At 47.9% G+C, this 24,207-nt stretch overlaps 1 protein-coding gene across 6 annotated transcripts in view; it reads left to right on the top strand.

Annotated features, from left to right (window-relative positions):
* Positions 1-24,207, top strand: part of PPP6R3 (protein phosphatase 6 regulatory subunit 3) — a 144,888-nt gene that overhangs the window by 63,675 nt on the left and 57,006 nt on the right. For all 6 annotated transcript variants that reach the window (XM_082269817.1, XM_082269815.1, XM_082269818.1 and 3 more), the window contains exon 14: positions 17,795-17,881. In XM_082269817.1, the coding sequence (XP_082125943.1) occupies positions 17,795-17,881 (87 nt within the window). The remainder of the gene's footprint in view (positions 1-17,794; positions 17,882-24,207) is intronic.

The following is a 24,207-nucleotide window of genomic DNA, read 5'->3' as shown; positions in this document are numbered from 1 at the left end:
AAACCTATGTTAAAATTGAAAAGAAAAAAATAAAATAAATGGGGAAAAAAAAATTTGTCGCCATGAGCTTGCACATGAAAGAAAACTTATATGGAAGTCGCGCCGCAAATGAAATCGCTGTTCAAACCACACATGTGAGGTATCTCCGCGATCACCAGAGTATGAGCAATAATTTAAAAAAAGCTACACTTTAACTCTAAACTGGTAACCGATAAAAAAATTTTAAAGCGTCGCCTATGGAGATTTTTATTGACCGTAGTTTGTCACCATTCCACGGGTGTGCGCAATTTTAAACCGTAACATGTTGGGTATATATTTACTCGGCCTGACATCCTCTTTCACAATATACAAAAAAAATGGGCTAACTTTACTGTTTAGTTTTTTTAATGCAGTGAAATGTGATTTTTCGTAAAAAAAATGGCGTTTGAAAGACTGCTGTGCAAACACCGCGTGACAAAAAATATTGCAATGACCGCCATTTTAGTCTTTGTTAAAAAAATATATATAACGTTTGGGGGTTGCAAGTAGTTTTCTAGCAAGAAATACTGACTTTAACTTGTAAACCAAAAGTGTCAAAAATAGGCCTGGGGCTTAAGTGGTTCAGTACTCACGATACTGTTTTTCCAGAAGTCTTCTGCCCAGCAGCTCCACGTGGTCAGCACACTGGATCCTCTGCAGCACAGCTCAACCCCTGGCCCTTAGGCCGACTGCCTGGACCACCTTCCTCACTTCAGCAGGAGGCGAGACAGTCGTCCACCTCCTCCTGGGACTTTGCTCCCCCCAAAAGACCCTCTTCCTCAGATGCTCTCTGCTTTTATTTCCAATCCCATGATGCACCTTTCCAGGAGCCAACCCATTGCGATGGTTACAAAAGCCTGTGTATCATTGGCCAGGTTTCCTCCACCGTCCAACAGGCCTCCCTTTTGGACGCAGTGGGGAAACTCCCTCAGACCAAATAAATACACACTGAGCAGGTCTAACTAAAGATCAAATTCCTCTGATAAGCGGATGAAGCAATTATGGTTTTCCTGTTAAAGAGGAAGTAAACCCTCCTCAGGAAGTTGTACCTATAGGTAAGCCTATGATAAGGCTTACCTATAGGTACTGTAAATATCTCCTAAACTTGCACCGTTTAGGAGATATTTACCTTTAATGCAGCCAGTGACGTCACTGGCGCATGCGCTCTGAAGGAACGGCTGATCGTGCCGTTCCTTCAGAGCCCCGTGCCGTGACCGTCGGCTCCCGCGCGCGTGCGCGGGAGTGACGTCACCGCGGCTCCGGCCAATCAGATGGCCGGATGCCGCGATCCCGGAAGACGGGCGACATGTCATATCGCCCGTCATACAGGTAAGAGAGCGGCACGGCGGGGGCTCGTTCTAAGGTAAGTATTTCATAATGAGCTAGTATGCGATGCATACTAGCTCATTATGTCTTTCTCTTGCAGGTTGTAAAAAAAAAAAAATTTTTTTAAACGAGTTTACAACCTCTTTAAGCAGAAAATACCAAACTATATCTTCTATTTAGTACCTGACTAGGAGGGTGCTACACTGATTTGTTAAAAAAATAAATAAATTGCATAATATACACTTTAGGGACTTCCTGTGTCCCTCCAATGGGCGCCAAAAACGGGTCTAAATGACGATAATACAAACCCTACAGGTTTTCATTGCACTCGTGTCCTTTACGATCATCGGTTGCAATTACCAGGGTAACCCCTAAAAACTTAAGGAAATGCCCTAATTCATGAATATAACAAACCTTACAATCTAAGAAAAGGAGCAAAGACTTTATAAATGATAAAGCAGGACACTATTCATCATAAACTAAAGCTCATAAATTTCTCAGCCACATGCAGATTTAGAAATTAAGTGTAGTAGTAATGAACAAACTTTTATAGTACACTCTATTGTCAAAAGTATTAGGACGCCTGCCTTTAGATGCACATTCACATTAATGGCATTCCAGTCTTAGTCTGTAGGGTTTAATATTGAGTTGGCCCACCCTTTGCAGCTGTAACAGGTTCAACTCTTCTGAGAACGCTGTCCACAAGGTTTAAGAGTGTGTCTATGGGAATGTTTGATCATTCTTCCAAAAGGGCATTTGTGAGGTCAGGCACTGTTGGATGAGGAGGCCTGGCTTGCAGTCTCCGCTCTAATTCATCCTAAAGGTGTTCTATGGGGTTGAGGTCTGGACTGTCAAGTTCCTCCAACCCAAACTTGCTCATCCAGGTCTTTATGGATCTTGCTTTGTGCACTGGTGTGCAGTCATGTTGGAACCGGAAGGGACCATCCCCAGACTGTTTCCACAAAGTTTGGAGCATGACATTTTTCCAAAATGTCTTGGTATCCTGACGCCTTAAGAGTTCCCTTCACTGGAGCTAAGGGGCCAAGCCCAACCCCACACCATAAACATCCCAAGCCCCCCCAACCAAATGATTTGGATCAGTGCACAAAGCAAGGTCCATAAAGACATGGATGAGCGAGTTTGGGGGGTGGATGAACTTGACCTGGCCTGCGCAGTCCTGACCTCAGCCCGACAGAACACCTTTGAGATGTGTTAAAAAGTGGAGCCAGGCCTTCTCATCCAACATCAGTGCCCGACCTTACAGATGCGCTTCTGGAAGAATGGTCAAACGTTCCTATAGACACACTATTAAACCTTGTGAACAGCCTTACAAAAAGAGTTTAAGCTGTTCTAGTTGCAAAGGGTGGGTCTACTCAATATTCTATGCCACGGACTAAGACTGGGATGCCATTAAAGTTCATATGCGTGTAAAGGCAGGCGTCCCAATACTTTTGACAATATAGTGTACAGTATATCTCTATAGTGTAAATCTAACCCCCAAACTTTTTTTTTTGCTATTTTTATTGGAGGGCTAAAACTACGGTTGAGTTTTTTGTTTTGCCATCTGTTGTGTATTTTAACCACTTGTCGCCGGCCCACCATCAAATGACAGTGTAGCGTTGCTGCTCTTGTTCTGGGATGACGGCGCCCTCAGAACGACCGATCGCGGCCGTGCCGTGTTCCTAGGACACGGCGCGAACCCCATCTTGGTAAAGAGCCAATGACGCACTCCTTTCCTATGTGATTGGCTGTGTCCAATCAGCCAGTCACATGTAAATGCAGGAGTGACATTTATCCGCCCTCCTTGCCTCACACTGTCAGTGTGTGGCGAGGAGAGCCAATCGGTGTCTCCTCCTCGGAGTCCAAAACAAGAAAACAAGGCACTGTTCATCAGTGCCCTGATTACAGTAAAGCCAGAGCAGTGCCCATCAGTACCACCTATCAGTGCCCATCAGTGTGACATATTTGCTTCGTAATCAGTGCCACCTCATCAGCGCACATCAGTGAAGGAGAAAAATTACTTATTTACAAAATTTACTGGCAGAAGCTAAGAAACCTTTTTTTTTCTTTTTCCTAGTAAAAAATAAAAATCAGCGGTGATTAAATGCCACCAAAAGAAAGCTGTGTGGGAAAAAAAATTATAAAAATAAAATTTGGGTATAGCATTGCACGACAGTGCAATTTTCAGTGTGACAGCGCTGAAAGCTGAAAATTGGCCTAGGCAGGAAAGGGGCTGAAAGTGCCCTGTATTGAATTGGTTAAGGGAATTTTCCTTAAGGGTAACTCCACTTTTGGGGGAAAAACATCCCCCTTCTGGGTGATCTCTGTACATTGCAGGGTTTTTAACAAACTTTCTTGCAGATTCCTACCTTTTTTGTTCTGAATAAATCACTGTTTGTTCCTCAGTGTCTCTGTGCTGAGAGGGTCTAATGGGAGTGGTTTCATAATTGTCTATCAACTGTGGCAGCTGCAGGGCCTGCATCACTTTAGTCGTGTTCCTTTTGGGAGTATCTCAGCAAAAATTACATTTTTGCTGCAGGGGATGCCAGAAATCTGACTTGTATCTTAGTGCAGACTTCTGGGAAAGTTGGGGAGCCAATCACGCAAGCAAGAAATGTTTCTGGGGTGTGGTCAGTACAGAACAACTCCAGGTAGCCATATTGCATTTTCAGAAAATTACAACAGCTGCAGATTGAAAAGGAAAGGTCATTTTTAATATTCAATTACAATATGATTTGTGTTACATTTGTATACGCCATATGTTTTTTTTCTATATTTGCTGATCTCCTCCCCCCCCCCCCCCCTACGAAAGTGGAGTTACCCTTTAACTTCCTGTCCGATAAAACTCAAAGTAAGAGGGTATTTTTTTTTTAATCGGAGAGAGGAAAATCCCTTTTTTAGATGTTTTGCCGAAGAAAGCACCCCTGTTGAATGCTTTCCTCGCTCTTCCTGTTCTAGTGTAGCTCATTGTTGGATTTATCAACTTTGTGATCATGACAATTAACGCCCATTCACACTATGTACAGCTAGTTGCATTTTTCCATGAGAAAAAATGCAGGCAACTGCAGCGATCACTGCTGCAAACTATAACCTGCAATGCTGAACGTTGTATTCACATGCAGCTCTGCATGGACGTTTCCCACAGCTTATAACGGTTTTCTGTGTGTCATGTTCAAACTAGAATGTTAGGTTATGCTCCTTTTACGTGGAGCGGATTTGGTTCGATCAGAAGAGGATCCACTTACCGATTCCCTGCTGTTGAGAGCAGAAGGGGCAGATGACCTGTCTGTGTTTGCTCAGTTTCTGCAGAGCGGACACCGACAGAGCCCACTCTGCTTTATGGGCAGCCAGGAGTAAATGGACTTCTATGTCTACGCCTGACTACCCACCGATCTGATCCATCTAAATGAGGACAGATTCCCCTTCCCCCAGTAGAACGGATCAGACCCTGAAGTGGGCAGGTGTAAATGGACACAGGTTCATGGACCTTTTTTGATCAAGATCACCTGAAAAATGGAAAGGCCTACCTGATCAGATCACCTGTGTGAAAGGGGCCTTTCACTGCGTTCCAGGGCAACATGGTTGCATAATTTGCTTTGCATGGCCTGCATTTTACTGCACAGCGCAGTGCACTGCTCTGAAATTAATGCAGTGGCACCTTTTTGTGTACATATTGTATAAAGTTCTGTCAAAATAAAAGGATCTGCGTCCTGCAATGAACATGTATCAAGCTGCCACACAGCTCAAACACTGCAGGCAGCAGCGTTTTGGGCTGCAGGACATGGCTAACGGGTCTTTTAGAGTGAATCTCCTCAATAGGGGACACCGCAATAAAAATTAGTGGTTTTACCCCCTAATAAAAATAAAAAAAATAGTCTTTAGGACTCATTCACAACAGGCGTGTTGAGCTGCATTGATCAATGAAGGCTCAATGCAAGGGTAGATATTTAAAAAAAAAAGTTTCCTATTTGCCCTTTTCGCACCATACTGCTGCATTGTAGTGCACTGCATAGCAATGCTTTTCTGAACAGCACAATGCACCTCACCACTAAGGCTCCTTTCACACGAACAATCCGATCAGGTCCGCCTGTCAGTTTTTTAGGTGAATCTGATCAGATCCTCCATGCATCCCTATGGGGCAGCGGATGTCAGCGGAGACATGTCCGCTGCCATCCGCATCCGATCCTGTCCGTGAAATACGGACGGATGAAAACCCTATTTTCCATCCGTCCACGGGAATGGGATGGGATGAGAGCGGACAGGTGGTCCGCACTCATCCGATTCCCCATAGAGAGTAGCGGGGCTCTGACACCTCCCTCTCCGCAAACAGTGCGGAGATGGAGCTGTCATCTGCCTGCTCAGTGGGGATCGCCGGATCGATCCCCGCTGAGCAGAGAACGGAGCTCATCGCAAGGTGGATCGTATGAAAGGACCCTTAATGTTGCAACACAGTGATACATAGAGCTGAATTAAATGTTTTGTGACATTTCAATAAAATGATATTCTATATACAATAGAAAAAGGAAACTTGATATGTTGTAACAACGTATTGCACTGCCTCTTCACAATGCACACTAGCAGATGTTCGTTATACACAGCATAACATGACTGCTAGCTTAAACAAGCCCCTAACTAGATATTAAATAGCGTACTGTAAAAAATATTTTACCTGTTGTATTATGGCAATCCTGATGAGGTTTTGAATAATTAAGGGTTGTTGAAAAAATCCTCTCCCCTCCAGTTGCTTTGATGAAAGTGAAATAAGCACTCCTTCGCACTCTATGCCTGCCTCTACTCCGGTTTTTAGGGCTCTGTGGGCTTTTTGGTTTTGTTTTTTTTTTTAACAGATGGCCTTGGGCCTATCTCCTTCTGTACATTGCACAGTTGGTGTGTGACAATCCTGTTTTAAGCATCCCCCCCACCCCCAACTGTTTACTTGTTAAAGTCCACCTGTGCTTGGAATGTTTATATTTGGAGACACTTGTTTAATGGGTGTGGTTTACAATGTTTGCCTATTCATGCTAAACGTGGTCAGTCCAATTTTACATTCGTTTTGGTTTACTGTTAATCAAATCAAGACTAAAGCTGGCCACAGATTATCAGCCTATTCCTGTTGAACTGGCCAGATTTCGATCTGGCTATGGTTTTAGTCCATGGCTTTACGATTTCAAGCTTTGCTTGGGATTATCAAACTGCATCTGTGTGAGATTGGGGTAATCAGAACCTCAGGCAGTCAGAAGCTCTCAAGGGTCATAGTACTTGCGTATATAGCATACAGGATCAGCCAGCGTTTCTGGAGGGCACTGTAGCAGTATTATGCCAGGCTCTATTGGGCCTTGTCTCTGTGGCAGCTTTGTAAACGGTTTAGGAGCTGGGCATGTGTGTGTGCCGCTCAGCCTATTAGCTCCACGTTAGGTTGGCCTTGACCTAGCCCCACTGGACGGGGGCTGGTTGGTGAGTGAAACGCCTAGTGAGGTTGCATAGCCCTGGTCACGACAACGGTCACGACCAGAGTTGTAGCATACCTCTGGCCCATTCCCAGATGGCGTGGTGCATTGCCGGGAGTGGTGTCTGCTTAATTCCAAGGTGAGTAGTGTCCCCCCTCTTTTCCCTGGGAATTGCTGGAGTGGACGCCGGCCCCTCCTGGGGATGGTAGCCCCCACCCCCCTGTTTCCTTCCTACCCTCATGCCCCCCCCCCCCCTCTCCCTAGTGGTACTGGTCGCCCTCCGCTACCCCCATTCCTCTCCCTTAGTCCCCCTTTGGGGTGTTTCTAGGTGGGGGTGTTGGCTATGTGCTCGACCGGAGGGGGGTGGGAGCTTCCTTTTTAGGGGTGCCTTCATTTTATGCCTGGTGGACTGCTAACTCCCTGGGGTCCTAGGTCTCGCACAGTGCCATATGGCGCTGCCATTTTGCTGTGGATGGTTTTATTCAGCCCTGATGGCCATGTTTGTGTATTCCGCAGCCATGTTTTTGGGGTTTCCTATTGTAGTCTATGCAGCGGCCATTTTCTTGAAGTCCAGTGCGATGACGTGCGTGGGGGCCTCTAGTGACCATGTTGGCACTTCCTCTTCCTTTGATCGCAGCGTGACAGGCTGTTTGGCGCTCTGGATCCAGCTCTGGGTGCATGGTGGTGAGTCCTTCTCTGCTATAGACCGTGCCATAGGTGTGCTGATCCTTGTGGTACCTCAGCGGTAGTGGTGTACAGGGGTTTTTTTCTTTTGTGCACAGTGCAGTTCAGCTTTTAACCATGAAGCCCCTGGAACTTGTATCACCACCTGACTCACTCTTTGAAGCTGCTGGACTCTCTGGCTCTGTCTGCCCTGGCGGCCCTGCAGTCACTTGTGTCAAAGGTTGATATGGCCCTGTAGAGGCAGCCTAGCAAGAAGCGTCCCCCACCTTCACCTGTATCCTCCGCCGGCCAAATCCACCTCAGACTCTGAGGAGGCAAACGCGAGTCGACCCACTGGGTCTGCGTCCACGCACCCTGAGTGCTCTAACAGTGAGGATGAATCCTCTTCCTCTGCAGCCGGTTATGAAAAGGCACTGGTGGAGACACGGATTGTGTTAGTGCAGGAAACTTTAAAGTTGGAGCACTCGGCTTATGCTGAGTCGGTGACGCCGGTGCAGTTTGTCACCCGCAGATCATCTAAGGTGACTAAGGTGTTCCCCTTTCCTGCCTATTTTTACAAGATTGTATCTAGTCAGTGGGGCTCCCTGAAACGCATGGTTGGAATACCTAAGCATTTCGCTAGGAGATATCCCTTCGAGGAGTTCAATTTTGAGGCCTCTGTTTGCCATCACCTTGGTATCCCAGACCCTAATGAATGAGCAAAACTTTTACGCCAGGATCTGGAAGGTAATCCACATCCTCCTGAGCTGGCGGTTCAGTTGATTCAGGGGCTACAGTAAATTTGTGATTGCATCTTTGGATGTGTCCCCTTTGGCTGGCAGAGTATCTGTGACGGCGATGATCCCTCGCCACATGATTTGGTTGAAGCACTGGTCGGCCGACCAGGCTTCTAAAGAGGTGCAGACTGATCTACCTTTTTGTAGGTGACCATTTTGTGTCTATGGCGGAGATCATTAAGGGCCTTAAAGGAGGTAAGGGTACTTCCACAGGTTGCTAGGGGCAAGGAATCTCATCGTAAACATGGTCTGCTTACAAGCGGCCCTTTTGTCCAACTGGATCATAGGCAAAGGGTTCAAGATCCATCCGTACTTTCGCGGGAGGCTCCAAGAGACCGTGGAAAGTGGGCCATGTGTGTTCCGCAGACAAGCCCCCCCCCAGCCTAAAGGAGCACCCTCACCCAAATCTGGGGTGGGGGGGGACATCTTCGTTTCTTTCCAGAACTGTGGACCTTGCTCATTCAGGACAAATGTGTCCACAAGTTGATTTGGTTTGGTTACAAGATTGCATTTTGGTCCTTGACACCGGCAAGGTTCTTTCCTTCCACCTTACGCCTGTCTCACAATCGGCTACAGAGCCTCTAGGGGCAGTGCAGGACCTGTTAGAACAAGGAGTCATTGTGCCGGTTCCAGAGTTTTTTATTCAAATCTGTTTACCGTTCCCAGGAAGGAAGGCAGGGTCCGCCCGTTTTTTGGACCCCAAGGCTCTGAACCACTTTGAGGGTTCAGAAATTCCTTTATCAAGGGGATCTTTTGGCTCCTATCGATCTCAAGGACCTTCATATTCCAATATATGTCGGGCACCAGTGTTTTTTCTTCGATTTGCCTTAGGCGAGGGACGCTATCAATTTGTGGCGTTACCTTGTGGTCTCGCTTCAGCTCCTCTGTGTTCACAAAAGTATTTGCCCCGGTGTTGGCCTTGCTCCGGCAGAAGGGGATCGCGGTACTTGGTTACCTGGATGATCTGCTTATGTTTGCAGATTCTTCATTGGCTCTAGAAGTTGACTTTGACATTACTGTGCAAACTCTACAAGAGTTCAGATGGACACTGAATTTTCAGAAATCTGCTCGGACTCCGTCCATTGAGCTGGACTACATGGGTCTAATGCTGGATTCAGCCTCGGCCCGGGTATTTCTTCCACAGTCGAAACTGCTGAAGTTTCAGGATGCGATTCGGCTCCTGTTGTCCAACTGTTCGTTTGTCGCTCAGGACTTGCATTCAAGTGCTGGGTCTGATGGTCTCCACCTTCAAGGCGGTTCCATTTGCTCAGTTCCATATAGGACCTCTGCAAAGAGATATAATTGCCAAATGGAACAAGGATGCGCAGTCTCTGGACAATCTGATCTGATCCTGTTGAGCTGGCGTACAAACGGGTCTTTGATATGGTGGCTCCGCTCTCCTCCGGCGCTTCACCTGGGAAGTCTTTTCTTCCCCTGTTTTGGACAGTGATTTCCACGAATGCCATCTGTCCAGGTGGGGAGGTGTCTTGGGAGTATACTCGGCCCAAGGTGTTTGGACTCAAGAAGTCCAGTCTGCCGATCAACATCCTGGTGATTCAAGAGATCAGGCCTTTTGTCTCAGTGGACGAATCGTCTGCAGGGATGCCCGGTGAAGATACAATCAGACAATGCTACAGCTGTGGCATATGTCAATCTTCAAGGGGGAGAAGTGCCCTGGTGACCCGGGAAGTATCCGGCATCCTGAGGTGGGCAGAACAGTATGTTCCGGCCCTCTCTGCTGTGCACATTCCGGGGGTAGAGAATTGGGATCCGGACTATCGGTCGGCAGATGCTGGATCAGGTAAAATGGTCTCTTCATCCAGAGGGGATTCATCATATCTCTCGTGGGGGACTCCTTATCTGGACCTGTTGGCCTACCGTCTCAACAGGATGGTTGAGGTTCATGTCAAGGTCTAGGGATCCTCTGGCCGACACCGCAGATGCCCTGGTGGCCCCCTGGGGTCAGTATCGTCTGATTTGCGCTTTTCCTCCAATACAACTTCTGTCGACTGCTTCGCAGAATTGAGGTAGAAGGGACTTCAGTCATTTTGGTGATGCCAGACTGGCCTCGCCAGTCTTGGTATGCAGGCCTGGTAATGCTGGTAGCAGATGTTCCTTGGAAACCTCCTTGCAGGGAAGATCTTCTTTCTCTGGGACCAATCTTCCATCCTTTACAGTCGCTGGCTTTAACGGCCTGGATGTTGAAAGCCAGGAGCTGAAGGACAGAGGGTTGTCTGAGTCGGTGATTCCTACGCTGTTGAAAGCTAGGAAATCTACTTTTGGGAAGGTTTATCATTGAGTTTGGAAGGCGTACATTACTTGGTGTGAGTCTCAGGGGAGGGGTTTCTCCCTGCTCCTTTTCTGTGTCTCGCCTGTTGGGAGTTTCTACAACTAGGTCCTTGGTTCACACTTTTGTGCAGGGAGTTTGCCACCTGGCTCCTCCGGTGCGATCCTTGATACCTTTTGTGGGATCTCAATTTAGTACTGTTGGTACTTCAAAAGCCTCCTTTTTTGAAAATATTTCAACTTCCTCTGCTCACTGTCGCAGAAGGTGGCCTTTTTGGTCGCTATTACTTCTGCGCATAGGTTGTCTGAGTTGGCTGTGCCTTACCTGGTGATTCAAAGTCTCTAGGGACAAAGTAGTGTTCCGATTGCTCTTTTTGCCTCCTGGGCCTTCTGTTATCAGGCGTCAGCGGTTCAGGTGTGCAAAGCGGCTATGTGGTTGTCTGTACACACATTCACAAAGTTTTATAAGGTGGATGTAGTTGCACCTTCGGATGCTGCGTTCAGCCACAAAGTTTTGCAGGCTGCGGCTGCCTCTTGAGGGTGTATTTTTTTCCTCGTGGTGAGCTCCAGTTGTTTCTGGTTGAGCTCCTGTTTTACCTGGTTAGTTATGTTGATCCCTAGTTGGGAATTGTATGTATTGCTGTGTTTTTTCCCACCCCTCATATTGACGCTGCTTTGGGACATCCCAAGGGTCTAAGAAGACATGGAGCTGTGTCCGTCGGTGAACGAAAGAGAGCACTGTATTTTTGTCTTACCATAAAATCCTTTTCTCTGAAGTTCACTGACTGACACAGCACCCACCCCTCTGTTGAGTTCAGTTGTGTTCTTCTGACACTGCTTGTTACATACTGAAGTCCTATAGCAGGAAGTGATGGTTTAACCCCTGGGACTGCCTCCAGGGGCGTAGCCAAAATTGTTTCCCCCCTAGTCCTACTCCTGAAGAGGGCAGCATAAGCCCAAGGGTCTAAGAACACATGGAGCAGTGTCCCTCAGTGAACCTCAGAGAAAAGGATTTTACTGTAAGACAAAAAGCAGGACTCCACACGGGGAAGTTCCGCTTAAAGGACTCCTCCCCCGCTCTGGATCGGAAGTTCTCCTCCCTCCCCCTACTGTCTTCTGGGACATTGACAGGTCCCAGAAGACTGCATCCACCATTCAGGATGCGCAGCGGCCACCCGGCTGTGAAGCTGCAAGCTGTCAGATGGGTGCCCAAAGTGCAAATGCCGGCCCTGCTGAGGGAGGACTGAGGAGGAAGATGGCTGGGGTGCGCTTACCGCTGGACAGTGGGACAGGTGAGTGGCTGGCTTTTTTTTTTTGTTAAAGTCAGCAGCTACACTTTTTGTAGCTGTTGACTTTTATTTTTTTGATGGGTGTCTGGAGCTCCTCAAGTATGTGGTCCATAAAAAATTTGAAGCTGTCTTGAAAGAACCTTTCAGGGCTTAAGGAGACAGGATGCATAGGGAAGGGTTTTGACAATTTTGGCACTTTCCACAATCCTAACCATAACATTGAGGTTCTGTGCAAGAACTTGGGCCCGTCTAGATAGTGTTTGTTGCCCCAGTGTGGTTTGCACAACACTTTCTGATAAGACTGTTTATGCAAAAAGTGGACTTCTTTGAATAAGACTTAAGTGCTGGTGGACAATGTGCCAGTGTTAATGGACCCGGCAGACAAAATGCTTGAAATCATCTTGAAGGCGGTCGTCCAACTCCTTTTTGTTTTCATGAGGATTTGTCAAGTCTTGCTGGTCAGAGCTAATCGCATAACAAAAGAACCTGGGACCCGGAAATATGTTTTCTCACTAGACAGCCCATAGAGCTTTTTCTCAAAGCATTAAGCTTTAGTGTGCATGAGCTGACCATAGACCATTCGAATCCTTCTTGCTGAATCAGTCAAGATTTGAACAATGTATGGGAAGGCTGAATGTACCCAAGTTAATTGATCAACCAGACTGCCGGGATTTACATGCAGTTATTGCTAGTGGCTAGCAATAATCATTGTTTTGCTTTTGTTCATTGACTGACAAAGCTCCTGATCTTCATGACCATTGGGTTAAAAAAAGAATCTGGCTATGCCTATGGGCAGTCCCAGGGGGTATACCCTCTCCCTGCTATAGGTACTCAGTTTTTTATTCTGCCTAGTCAGGAGTAAGGACCTAGTTCCTTTCTGAGGCTCCTGGCTAATTTTTTTTTTAGATATTTTTTTTTCTTTTTTTTTTTTTCCCCCTGTGAGATCTACACTCAACTGCCAGACTGGGCGATGGGCTGGATAGTCTAGATCCAGTGGTCGCCCCAGTCTGGCAAGCAAGCGTGCGCAGACCTCAGCTCTGCGATAGGTCAGCCGCAACATAGCCCCACTGGACGGTAGCTAGCCTTCAAGTTAAGCGCCTCGCGAGGTTGCATACGATCGGGGTCTCAGTCTAAGTTGCCGCATTCCTCCTGGCTGGCAGCCCCTATTTCGATGGCGAGGGATTCTGTCTGGAGCGGTGCCCGCCTGGTATGGTGAATAGGTGGAGGTTGTCCCTTTGCAGTGTTTTACACTTTTTCTGGGTTCCCCTCGTGACTCACGGAGTCTTTTGGAGCACATCTCCCCACTGAACCCCTGCTCTGAGGCAGCGGGGGGCCCTCCGGGTCCCAACCATCTAGCGATGCACTGACAGGGATCCTGGAGTCCTTTTGTGTTCCCGGGTGTAGGACCCTGCTGAGTCTGCGACCACGCGCCCGAAATCCTCATAGTGAGGATGATTCTTCCACATCTGCAACCGTGGATGAAAAGGTGCCGGTGGAAGCACTGATTGTATCTGTATCTGTGCGTGAGACCTTAAAGATTGGGGACGCAGCTGCGACGGAGGCGCAGGTTCCCTTTGGCACTCAAAAGCCATCCAGAGTATGGAAGGGGTTTTCTTTCCCCACCTATTTTGACAGAATTGTCGCTAAAGAGTGGGAACGACCAAAGTGTCCCCTTAGGGTCCCTAAGCGATTTTACTACATGTTGTCCGCCAAAGACGAGCCCCTTAAGAAGTGGACTGTTCCACCGGTGGTAGACCCTCCAGTTTCCAATTTGAACAAGGCAGGCAACCATGATTCTGGTTGAAGAGTCCCTGGCCTTTAAGGATCCGGCTGACAGGAAGGCGTAGGCTGTGACCCGTAATATGTACACTGGCTGGTTTGGCACTGAGGCCGGTATTCACTATTGCCCTGGTGTTGCAAACTCTGACCGAGTGGGCTAAGCTTTTACGTCTTGACCTATAGGGAGAGCTCCCCTCTGCCTTTGCTGAGTTCGTGGACCAGCTGGTCTAGGAGCTGCAATTTATCTGTGATGCCTCTTTGGATGCAGCTCCCTGCTCGGTTTTGGCATGTCTTGGCTTAAATGCTGGTCTGCGGATCAGGCTTCTGAACTTTTTCAGAGTTTTTACTCAAACCTGTTTACAATTCCCAGGAAAGAAGGCAAGGTGCGTCCAATCCTGGACCTCTAGGCGCGGAATTGCTTTGTGCAGGTGCAGAAGGTTAGGATTGAGTCCATTCCCACAGTGGTAGCATCCCTGCATTAAGGGGATTTTCTTGCCTCTGTCAACATCAAGAATGCTTACCTTCACATGCCAATGTATGCTGTCACCAGCACTTCCTCCGCTTTGCCGTGACACTGAAACATTATCAGTTTGTGGCGTTACCCTCGGGTCTTCACAAAAGCGTTAGACCCTGTGCTAGCGTTGTTACGCTGACGGGGATTGCGGTGCTGGGCTTTTTGGAGGACCACGTTCCGCGAGCGAAGTCGCCTATTGCTCTGTTGGAAAGCCTGGAAATCGCCATACGAACTCTGAGGGAGTTCGGCCCGATTCTGAATATCCAGAAGTCTGCTCGAGTTCTGTCCACATAGCTGGGCTATCTGGGTCTGACTCTGGATTCGGCCTTAGCTAGAATGCTCCTTCTAGACAAACTCCAGAAATTGCAGGGTGCAATTCGTCTCCCGCTGTCCAGCAGATGGTCATCCCTCCGGACTTGCATGTGGGTGCTGGGCCTGATGCGGTCTACCTTCGAGGCGCTTCCGTTTGCATAGTTCCATACGAGGTCCCTGCAAAGAGATTCTGGCCAAATGGGACAAGACTCCGCAGTCTCTGGACCACCACGGATGCCAGCCTGTCCAGCTGGGGAGGCTTCCTTGGCAAGAATTTTGCTCAGGTGATCTGGACACTGGGAGAGTCCAGACTACCGATTTTAACTTCTTTGAACGCCGAGAAATCAGACTGTGCCTGGACCATTGGACAGATCGTCTTCAGGGATGTCCAGTGCTCATTCAATCAGACAGTGCCACGGCCGTAGCTTATGTCAATCACCAAGGGGGGCACAAGAAGTGTCGTAGCGGCTCAGGAGGTAGCCGGCATTCTAAGGTGGGCAGGACGGTTCCTTCCAGCTCTCTCCGCTGTGTACATTCCCGGGTGGGAAATTGGCAGGCGGATTACCTCAGTCTGCAGGCGTTGGACCAAGGAGAGTGGTCCCCCCTCTTCCCCTGTGGTAGACGTGAGCACCAGCCCCTCTAAAATTTTTGTTGTCATTGTGGGTCTTCTGCCCTCACCTCCCCTGGGTGAAGTTATGAGCTGGTTTTTGCCACAGGCTAAGGGGGGCTTGTTGGAGTTGCGGCTGGCCGGGTTTTTCCTGGTGCACAACAGGGTTGAGCAGGGTTCCTCATCACCCTGGGGGTTGGTGACTAGGGCAGGGATGTCCTTTGGGCTCCCTGCTGCAGTTGTTGGCCACATGCGGTCGTATCCGGCCAGGAATTTAGGCCGTGGCTTTGCTGCCTACTGGTTGGGAGCCATGTGGGGCGGCCCTAATGAGAATGGCTGAAGCCACTACCCTCCCTTTGGGCATCCGCCCTCCCCTGCCCTGGGTGATCAGCTCCGCTGGGGCTTGCGCTCAAGCAGCTGGGTGGCTACAAAAATGTAGCGCCCCTTTTTAATGCGGTGGGACCATCAGGGTACCCTGCCTGCGCATCTGTGTCACGGCTGGCGGCCTTCTTTTAACCACTTTACCACCGGAGGATTTTGCTGTCTTACATCCAGGCCACTTTTTGCGATTTCGGCACTGTGCGACTTTAACTGACAATTGCGCGGTCGTGCAACGCCGTACCCAAACAAAATTTACGTCCTTTTTTTTTCCCCACAAACAGAGCTTTCTTTTGGTGGTATTTGATCACCTGTGCGCAGAAAAAGGCGCTGGTGGATGCACTGATTGTGTCAGTGCGTGAAACGTTAAAAATGAAGGATGATTCTGCGTCGCAGGTGCTGATCCCTTTTGGCACCCACAGGCCCTCCAAAGCGACCGGAGTGTTCCCCTTTTCTGCTTACTTTGACAATATTGCCAAAAAACAGTAGGGTTGTCCATGCAATGCAGTATCATTATAAGGATTCCCTGTTTAAAAAGTGGATGATCCCACCTGTAGTGGACTTGCCAGTTTCCAGGTTAAATAAAGCTACCTTAATTCCGGTTGAGGAGTCCCCGGCCTTTAAAGATCCTGCTGATAGGAGGGCGGAGGCTCTGGCTCTCCATGTTTATTGTGGCTGGTTCGGCACTTAGGCCTTTATTACCTATTGCCCTGGTGTCGTAAATTCTGACCGAGTGGGCTTTTTTTACACCAGGACCTGTAAGGGGAAACCACTTCCCCCTGCCTTTGCGGAGCGGGCGGATCGGCTGGTCCAGGGGCTACAGTTTATCTGTGATGCGTCTTTGGATGCGGCTTCTTCGATTCTAGGCTGTCTGTATCAGCAGTGGTCCTTCGGCATATTATCTGGCTGAAATTCTGGTCTGCAGACCAGACTTCTAAGAAGACCTGATCTGATCTCCCCCTTGTAGGGGATCGCCTGTTTGGAGCTTCCTTGGATAACATTAAGGGTCCCACAGGGGGAAAAGTACTCTTCTTTCACAGGCTATCAAGGGCAAAGAGCCTAGTTGTAGACGTGGGCCATTCTTCTCGGCTCATAAGAGGCCTTTTTGTCCCTCGCTGTCTCGAGACAAGAGATCAATGCCCTTCAGAGCCTCTAGCGGAGGTTCCAAGAGGACCTGGTCTGGCAAGCCATGAGTGGGCTCTTCCAGACCTGCGGACAAGGTTTTATCTGCATAAAGGTGCTACAGTTCGGCCTTGGAAATTTTTTCTTGCTGTTCCAACCCCTCATGTTTGACACTGCTTTGGGATGTCCCAATAGTTAAGAATTAGGAGCGGTGTCCGTCAATGAATGAAAGGGAAAATAGGATTTTTGACTTACCGTAAAATCCATTTCTCTGATGTTCATTGACGGACACAACGCTCACCCCTCTGTGGAGTGTCAGAGCCCGCTGCTCTTTATGGAAAATCGGATGAGAGCGGACCGCCTGTCCGCTCTCATCTGATCCCCTGGGCGGATGGAACAAAGGGTTTCGATCCGTCTGGATTTCACGGATAGGATTGGATGCGGATGGTAGCAGGTGTCAGCCAACTGGTCTCCGCTGACATCCGCTGCCCCATAGGGATGCATGGAGGATCAGATCTGCCTAAAAACAGACAGGCGGATCGGATCGTTCGTGTGAAAGGACTTAGTGCCGGTTCACACATGTGCGGCTGCGGCGATCGCATATAATATCGGAGCGCACTGCTCCATTATATGCGATCGGGTGTGCGGTGCGAACTCAGCCATACACTCTGGCTAAATTCGCACTGCACCCGCAGCAAAGACGCACAGGACCCTTTTTTGAGCCGCATCAGGATCGGATCGCACAGTGGTTCACACTTGTGCGATCCGATCCTGTGCGAACTGTAAGGTGCGTTTGCGATGCGGGAACAGGCTGCGAATTCGCAGCCTTCCCGCATCGCATAAGTGTGAACCGAGCCTTAGTCTTTAAGTGGTTAAACTAACCTCCTTTACAGACTGAAGTTCATCCCCTTGATCTAAAGAACGAAATGGTACTTTGTTTATAGTTATCTCCCAGGGCTGAGAAATGTTGATAAACAGTTGCAGGAGGCTTTTTTTTTTTTTTCTTTTTTTTCTCGACAGCTCTGAGTGAGCAGAGAACAGCTATGCACTGTATGAATTGCGGTAATGCTGGATTAAGATTGGGGGGGGGGGGGGTTGAATCGATCGCAACTTTTTTTTTTTTTTTTGATTGTGTAAATACTATGGAACATTTCGATAAAGTTAAGTAATATATGCCTTACATTGTAAAAATGCATGGTTACAGCTCAGGTTAATGCAAGGTTATTTTATTTTTGTTCCTCTCTCTCCATTTGCAGGTCACAACACGACATATCCACTCCTCCAGCGATGATGAAATCGAGTTTAAAGATCCAGGCTTCTCGCAAGATTCTTCCATACAGCAGGTTAGGCATAATTATAGTTTCAACATGTATTGTGGTGATGTCCTATTCAGAATCCGTTTTTTCACTTTTCACTTTTTGTATGGCCTCTTTTACAGTAGCGGTTGGGAGAGGGTAAAACCACATGGGTGAGCTGTGTTTTTACTGCTCCCCTTAGCTGCAAAGGCAGTGGCCAGGGGTCTACACATGCCACGTTAGGAATTTATACCTCATTTTGTGTTTGCTGGGCACCGTCACCCGCCAAACATGACCTATTCAAGTGAATGGGTCCTCAGTGCATGTGGTTGTGACGTGGTAGTGCGACATTTCGGGGGCTAAGACTGGCGAGAAAATGAAAAGTGATCCCAGCACAAATCCCTTTTCAGAGGAAGCAGCAGTTCTTTTGGCTAGTGTAAACAAGCCTTAAAGCTGTAGTAAACAGCCTGAAAAATAAAAAACAATGGGCCCCCCCGCAGGATTAAGTCATAATGTACTAGTATTTACCGTACACTAGAACATTATGGCAGACTTACCTGTACACGGACTCCCCCAGCGCAGTTCTGTCATGGCTCCCTGGCACTGCCATCTTCACCCGGTCTTCCATCCGGGTTTGCGGCCTCTGGATGCATAAGTGGCCAGGTCTGCAATGTTGCACAGGAGCCCTCTGCTCCGACACAAAGCTCTGAAGGTCCAGCATGGTATGCCATCCCTTCAGAGCACATGCGTCCGTAACGTCACCGGCTGCATTTTGTGTGACTATCTCCTGAACAGTGCAACATATTCACTGTACCTACAGGTAAGCCGTATTTTTGGCTTGCCTGTAGGGAAGCATTCAAAACTGAAATGTCATTACAGTTTAAAATTATTTTTGCTTTTGTGATGAAATATAAATCAAAGTATGTAGTCTGTAATGGTGGTTCTGGGCCGATCCTTGTTAAATTTACACAAGCACAAGTCGATTATATGTTTTTATACTATATGATAAATCATTTCAAGAATTCCTGGAATATTCTGTTTTTAATCTTTACATTGGTCTAGCTTGGGTACCTGTAACTATCTATATGTCACATCAAGAACACTGCAGGGGAGTCCCAAAATACTGTTTCGGCTTTGCTGGAGAAACTTTTACTCTGGTAAAATGAATATGGGAAGTCAATTGTTCGACACCGCACCATTCAAAAAAAGTGGTGTTTTGGTCTCTGATTGGATGAGAATAGATTGTCATCTGCTCATCCTCTCCACCTTGTCCGTTTAGAACACCTCACATTATTATCATTATACAGGATTTTTATAGCACCGCCAGTTTACACAGCGCTTTAAAATATAAAGAGGACGGTACAATTAGAATGCGGTTCAATACAGAAGGAATAGGAGGGCCCCGCTCATGGAGCTTCCAATCTAAAGGGAGGGGGTGGTGGTAAAAAAAAAGGTAAAGCCTAGTACACACGATGAGATTATCGGACGAATAATTGGCCGTTTTTTTTTTTTTTTTTTTTTTTTTATTGCATGCTGGTCTATATATGGAAAAGCGGTTGCTAAGGTACAAAAATTCTTGTACGCCAAAACAAAAATTCGGAAGCAATGTTATATATTGTATTTTTGGATGAAAACTACTGATTAAACGAATATATCGTAACGAGAAAATTGTGTTTGTCCCTTCGGGTAATTTCGGGCGACGGCTGTGTACGAACAATCAGATTCTCACCGCTTTGAAAGCAGTATTTTTTTTTTTTTCTTTTATTTACGATTTTTTTGATCATGTGTACGGGCCCTAATGGCTGTGGGGATGATCTGATGGAGGCGACTCAAGTACAGTTCTTAGCTAGAGGCAGGGTAGGCTTCCCTAAATAAATGAGTTTTCAAGGATCGCCTAAAGGCGGACAGGGTAGGAGCTGACTGGACATACTGGGGCAGGGAGTTCCAGAGAATGGGAGAGGTTCTGGAGAAGTCTTGGAGACTGGCGTGGAAGGAGGTAACACAGAAGCATGCATTCAAAAGATTACAACACATTTTCTGAATGGCAGAGGTGCCAAGCGAGCAGCTCCCTGTGTTTAGTTTACCAGATGGGGAGGAAGTCTCTCTAGCACTGTCATCAGAAAAGCAATTCCTGTTGGAGGCACAGACTGCTACGTTGGTTTTGAGATTCCCCTTCAGCCCTCCTAAAGATGTTCCATATATCAATAAGCTGGCCCAATGTACATTTTAAAAATAGGTTATTTACTAGAGTTCAACGGTCAGTCACCGCTCTCTGCTCTATCCCCCCCTGCTCATTGGAATGCCAGGCAGTGGAGAGAGCAGAGCGGCTGGCTCAGCCATTGACCCGATCTTGCCTGGGCTAGCTTTGACTGTACTTCTCCTTTTTAATAGCACAAATTAGTCATCTGGGGGGGAATAATAAAACATTTGTATTAATATGAAACAATGGTGAATGAGACCTTCTCTTTCGTTCATTGACCGATAGAAATTCAGATCTTCATAACTGTTGGGTTATACTGCCCCCTATACACCGCAGCCATGTTTGTGTAGTCATTTTGCAGTGGTTTGCCATTGAAAATAGCAGCGGCCATGACAGAGGAGTCGGACACATGCAAAAATCTGGAATATTGCTGCACTCCTTGGCAACTTTAGTGAAGCAATAAAATCGCATCACAGGTATAACAGGAACATAGAAGGTAATGCGTTTCAGGCTAAAGTCAGTGCCTACTCAAACCTCAAAATGAGGTTTGAGTAAGCACTGACTTTAGTGGGAAATGCATTACCTGCTATGTTCCTGTCATATCTGTGATGTGCAGCAATATTCCCGATTTTTGCAGGTCTCTGAATCGGACGAGCTGTGCAGCACCCTGGGTTCCTGTTCACAATGTGTGAGAGTCACCTAGAGTGGCATTTCTTTGGCTTTACTGACCATTACAGTGGAGCCCTGTGGGCGGCAATTTTTTTGCGGTTTTTACACTTCCTCATTGTCGCGTGTGGAGTGCAGATTATCCTGACTGGCTGCAGGGAGGTGAGTCTAGTGGGGTCCTCTCCCTCTGAGGATGCATGCTTGGTGCTTGTGCCTAGTGACTGGGTGGTGCTGCCAGCGTGGTAGGTGTTGTCCCTTGCAGTGTTTTACACTTTTTGTAGGGTCCCCCCCTGGTGACTTATGGAGTCTTTGGAGCACAACTCCCCACCTAAACCCCTCTGAGGCTCCATGCAATGACGGCGCTCCTGGAGTCCTTTGTGTCCTGGGTGGAGGTGGTCTTTGGGTGACAGGCTAGCAAAAAGCGCCGCCCGCCTTCCCCTGCCTCTTCTGTCTCATCAGATCCCGAATCTGATTTGCGGACGTGGGTCACCCTTCTGGGTCTGCAACTACACTCCCGCAATCCTCTGGTGAGGATGATTCCTCCATATCTGCAACTGTGCACGAAAAGGTGCTGGTGGAAGCACGGATTGTATCTGTGCGTGAGACATGGAAGATTGAAGATGCAGCTGCGACAGAATCGCCGGTTCCTATTTGCCCTTACAAGCCATCCAGTGTGACAAAAGGTGTTTCCTTTCACTGCCTATTTTGAAGAATTGTTGCTAAAGAGTGTGGACAATCAAAGCGTCCCCTTGGGGTCCATAAGCGCTTTACTAGGTGTTACCCCTATGAGGAGTTCCTTATTAAGACGTGGACCCTCCAGGTTCTAAATTGAAAAAGGCAACCATGATTCCAGTTGAGTCCCCGGCCTGTAAGGTTCTGGCTGACAGGAAGGCTGAGGCTGTGGCCCGCAATATATACACTCTGGCTGGTTTGGCACTGAGGCTGGTTTTCACTATTGCTCTGGTGCCGCAAACTCTGACCGAGTGGGCTAAGCTTTTCGCCGTGACACTGAGGGAGAACCGCTCTCCCCTGCCTTTGCTGAGCTGGTGGACAAGCTGGACCAGGGACTGCAGTTTGTGATGCCTCATTGGGTTCGGCTCCCCTAGTGGCTCGGCTCTCTGTTTTGGGAGTGGTCCTTCAGCGTGTCTTTTGGCTCAAATGCTGGTCTGCGGACCAGACTTCTAAAAAGGCCTTGACTGATCTTCCTTTTCAAGGAGATTGCCTGTTTGGAGCTACCCTTGATGACATAAAAGATCTGAGGTGAGGAGTACCTTTCTTTTGCAGGCTATTAAGGACAAGGAACTTCATCATAGACCTGGGCCTTCCTTTTCAGCTCACAAGCAGCTTTTTTGTCCCTTTAGGGTCGACAGACAAGGGCTCAAAGCCTTTCAGGGCCACCTCCAGAGGATCCAAACGAACGTGGTCTGGCAAGCAGAGAGTGGGCTTATCCAGACCTGCAGACAAGGCTCCTTTAGCATGAAGGTGCACCCTCACCCGTAACGGGGGTGGGGGGGGGGGGACATCTTTGCAGGTTTCTGGACCTGTGGACTTCCCTGGTGCAAGACAAGTGGGTCCATGAAGTTATTTGGTCCTTTCAGTCCCATTTCGGCTACAAGATCAAGTTTCGCTCTTGTCCACCGGCAAGGTTCTTACCTTCCAACTTGCGCCTGTCCCCGGACCACTTACAGGGTCTGTTTGGGGCGGTACAAGACGTGTTCAAGGGGTAAGTGTCCCGATTCCGACGGAACGTTTTCACAGGTTTTACTCAAACCTGTTTACAGTTCCCAGGAAGAAAGGCAAAGGGAGTCCAATCCTGGACCTCAAGGCACTGAACTGCTTTGTGCGGGTGCAGAAGTTCAGAATGGAGTCCATTCGCACGGTGGTGGCATTCCTGCGTCAGGGGTATTTCCTCGCCTCTATCAACATCAAGGATGCTTGCCTTCACATTTCAATATGTGCCAGTCACCAGCACTTCCTCTGCATTGCCGTGGGAGAGGAGCATTATCAGTTTGTGGCATTACCCTTTGGTCGCGCCTCTGCTCCTCTGGTCTTTTCAAAAGTGTTAGCCCCGGTGCTTGCTTTGTTACGCCAATTGTGGGTTGCGGTACTGGGCTACTTGGACAGTCTCCTTCTGCTCTGGTGAAAAACCTAGAGATCACAATACGAACTGTGTGGGAGTTGGGCTGGATTCTGAATTTTCAGAAGTCTGCCCTGGTTTCATCCACAAAGCTTGGACTATCTGGACCTGACCCTGGACTCTGTTCAGAGGAAGGAGCACTCTGGCTAAGGCAAACTCCAGAAATTGCAGGCTGCAATTCTTTTTCTGCTGTCCAACAGATGGTCATCCCTCCCGACTTGCATGTGGATGCTGGGCCTGAGGGTGTCTACCCTCAAGGCTGTTACGTTTGCACAGTTCCATATGAGGTCCCTGCAACAGGAGATTCTGACCAAATGGGACAAGACTCCGCAGTCTCTGGACAATCAGATCCGGCTGAAGGAGTCCCTGATAATGGTGGCTTCGTTCTCTGGCGCTTCGGCTGGGCAATCCTTTTTCTTCCCCTGGTATTGGACATTGGTCACCAGGGATGCCAGCCTTGTCTGGCTAGGGAGGCGTCCTCCGCAAGCATTCTGCTCAGGGGATCTGGATGCTGAAAGAGTCCAGACTCCCGATCAATGTCTTGGAAGTCCGAGCGATCAAATTGTGTCTGGACCGTTTGACGAAAACTCTTCAAGGTTGTCCAGCATTCAATCGGACAATGCCACAGCTGTGGCTTATGTCAATCACCAAGGGGGCACAAGAGGTGTGCTGACGGCTCTGGAGGTAGCCAGCATTCTAAGGTGGGCAGAACGGTTCCTTCCAGCCCTCTCCGCCGTACACTTTCCCGGGGTGAAAAATTGGCAGGCGGATTACCTCAGTCGGCAGGTGTTGAACCAAGAGGAGTGGTCCCTTCACCCGGAGGTGTTTCATCAGTTGTTATATGCTAAAAATAGCGCTTGCAAAAAAATTTGCAAATTATAATGATAAAGTGCAATAAAGCAAAATACAAATTGATCTATACAGTAGATGTTGAAATTCCAAGTACAATGGTGCTGATATGATATAAATCAGTGCAAAGTGCAATATTGTTAAGTGCAATGCATAAATATTAAGACAGTCCAATATAGCTGTATAAACAAATGCTGAGTGCAACATGCTCAAAAAGGTGCTGCTGTCATAAAGTGCAATCAGTGCTCTAACAAGTGCCTAGATGCCACGAATCCCTATGGTATGTTAAGGACTCCAAGGCAAATGCACCAGTAGAATCCCCTTTTATGCCTTACAAAGGAAAGAAGGAACCAGCATAGTGAAGCCTGAATTATATGTGTATCAATTACTAAATGGAATTACTCACAAGGATAAAATATAGATGCGCATGTAGGAATATATAATATCACAGTTCTTCCGGGAACGCAGCCGGCTGCGTTCCCAGAAGAACTGTGATATTATATATTCCTACATGCGCATCTA

The sequence above is a fragment of the Pelophylax lessonae genome (genome assembly GCF_965119305.1).
Source record: "Pelophylax lessonae genome assembly, chromosome: 10".
Taxonomy (NCBI): domain Eukaryota; kingdom Metazoa; phylum Chordata; class Amphibia; order Anura; family Ranidae; genus Pelophylax; species Pelophylax lessonae.
The sequence above is the reverse complement of the archived record's forward strand: the minus strand, read 5'-3'. Positions and strand labels throughout refer to the sequence as shown.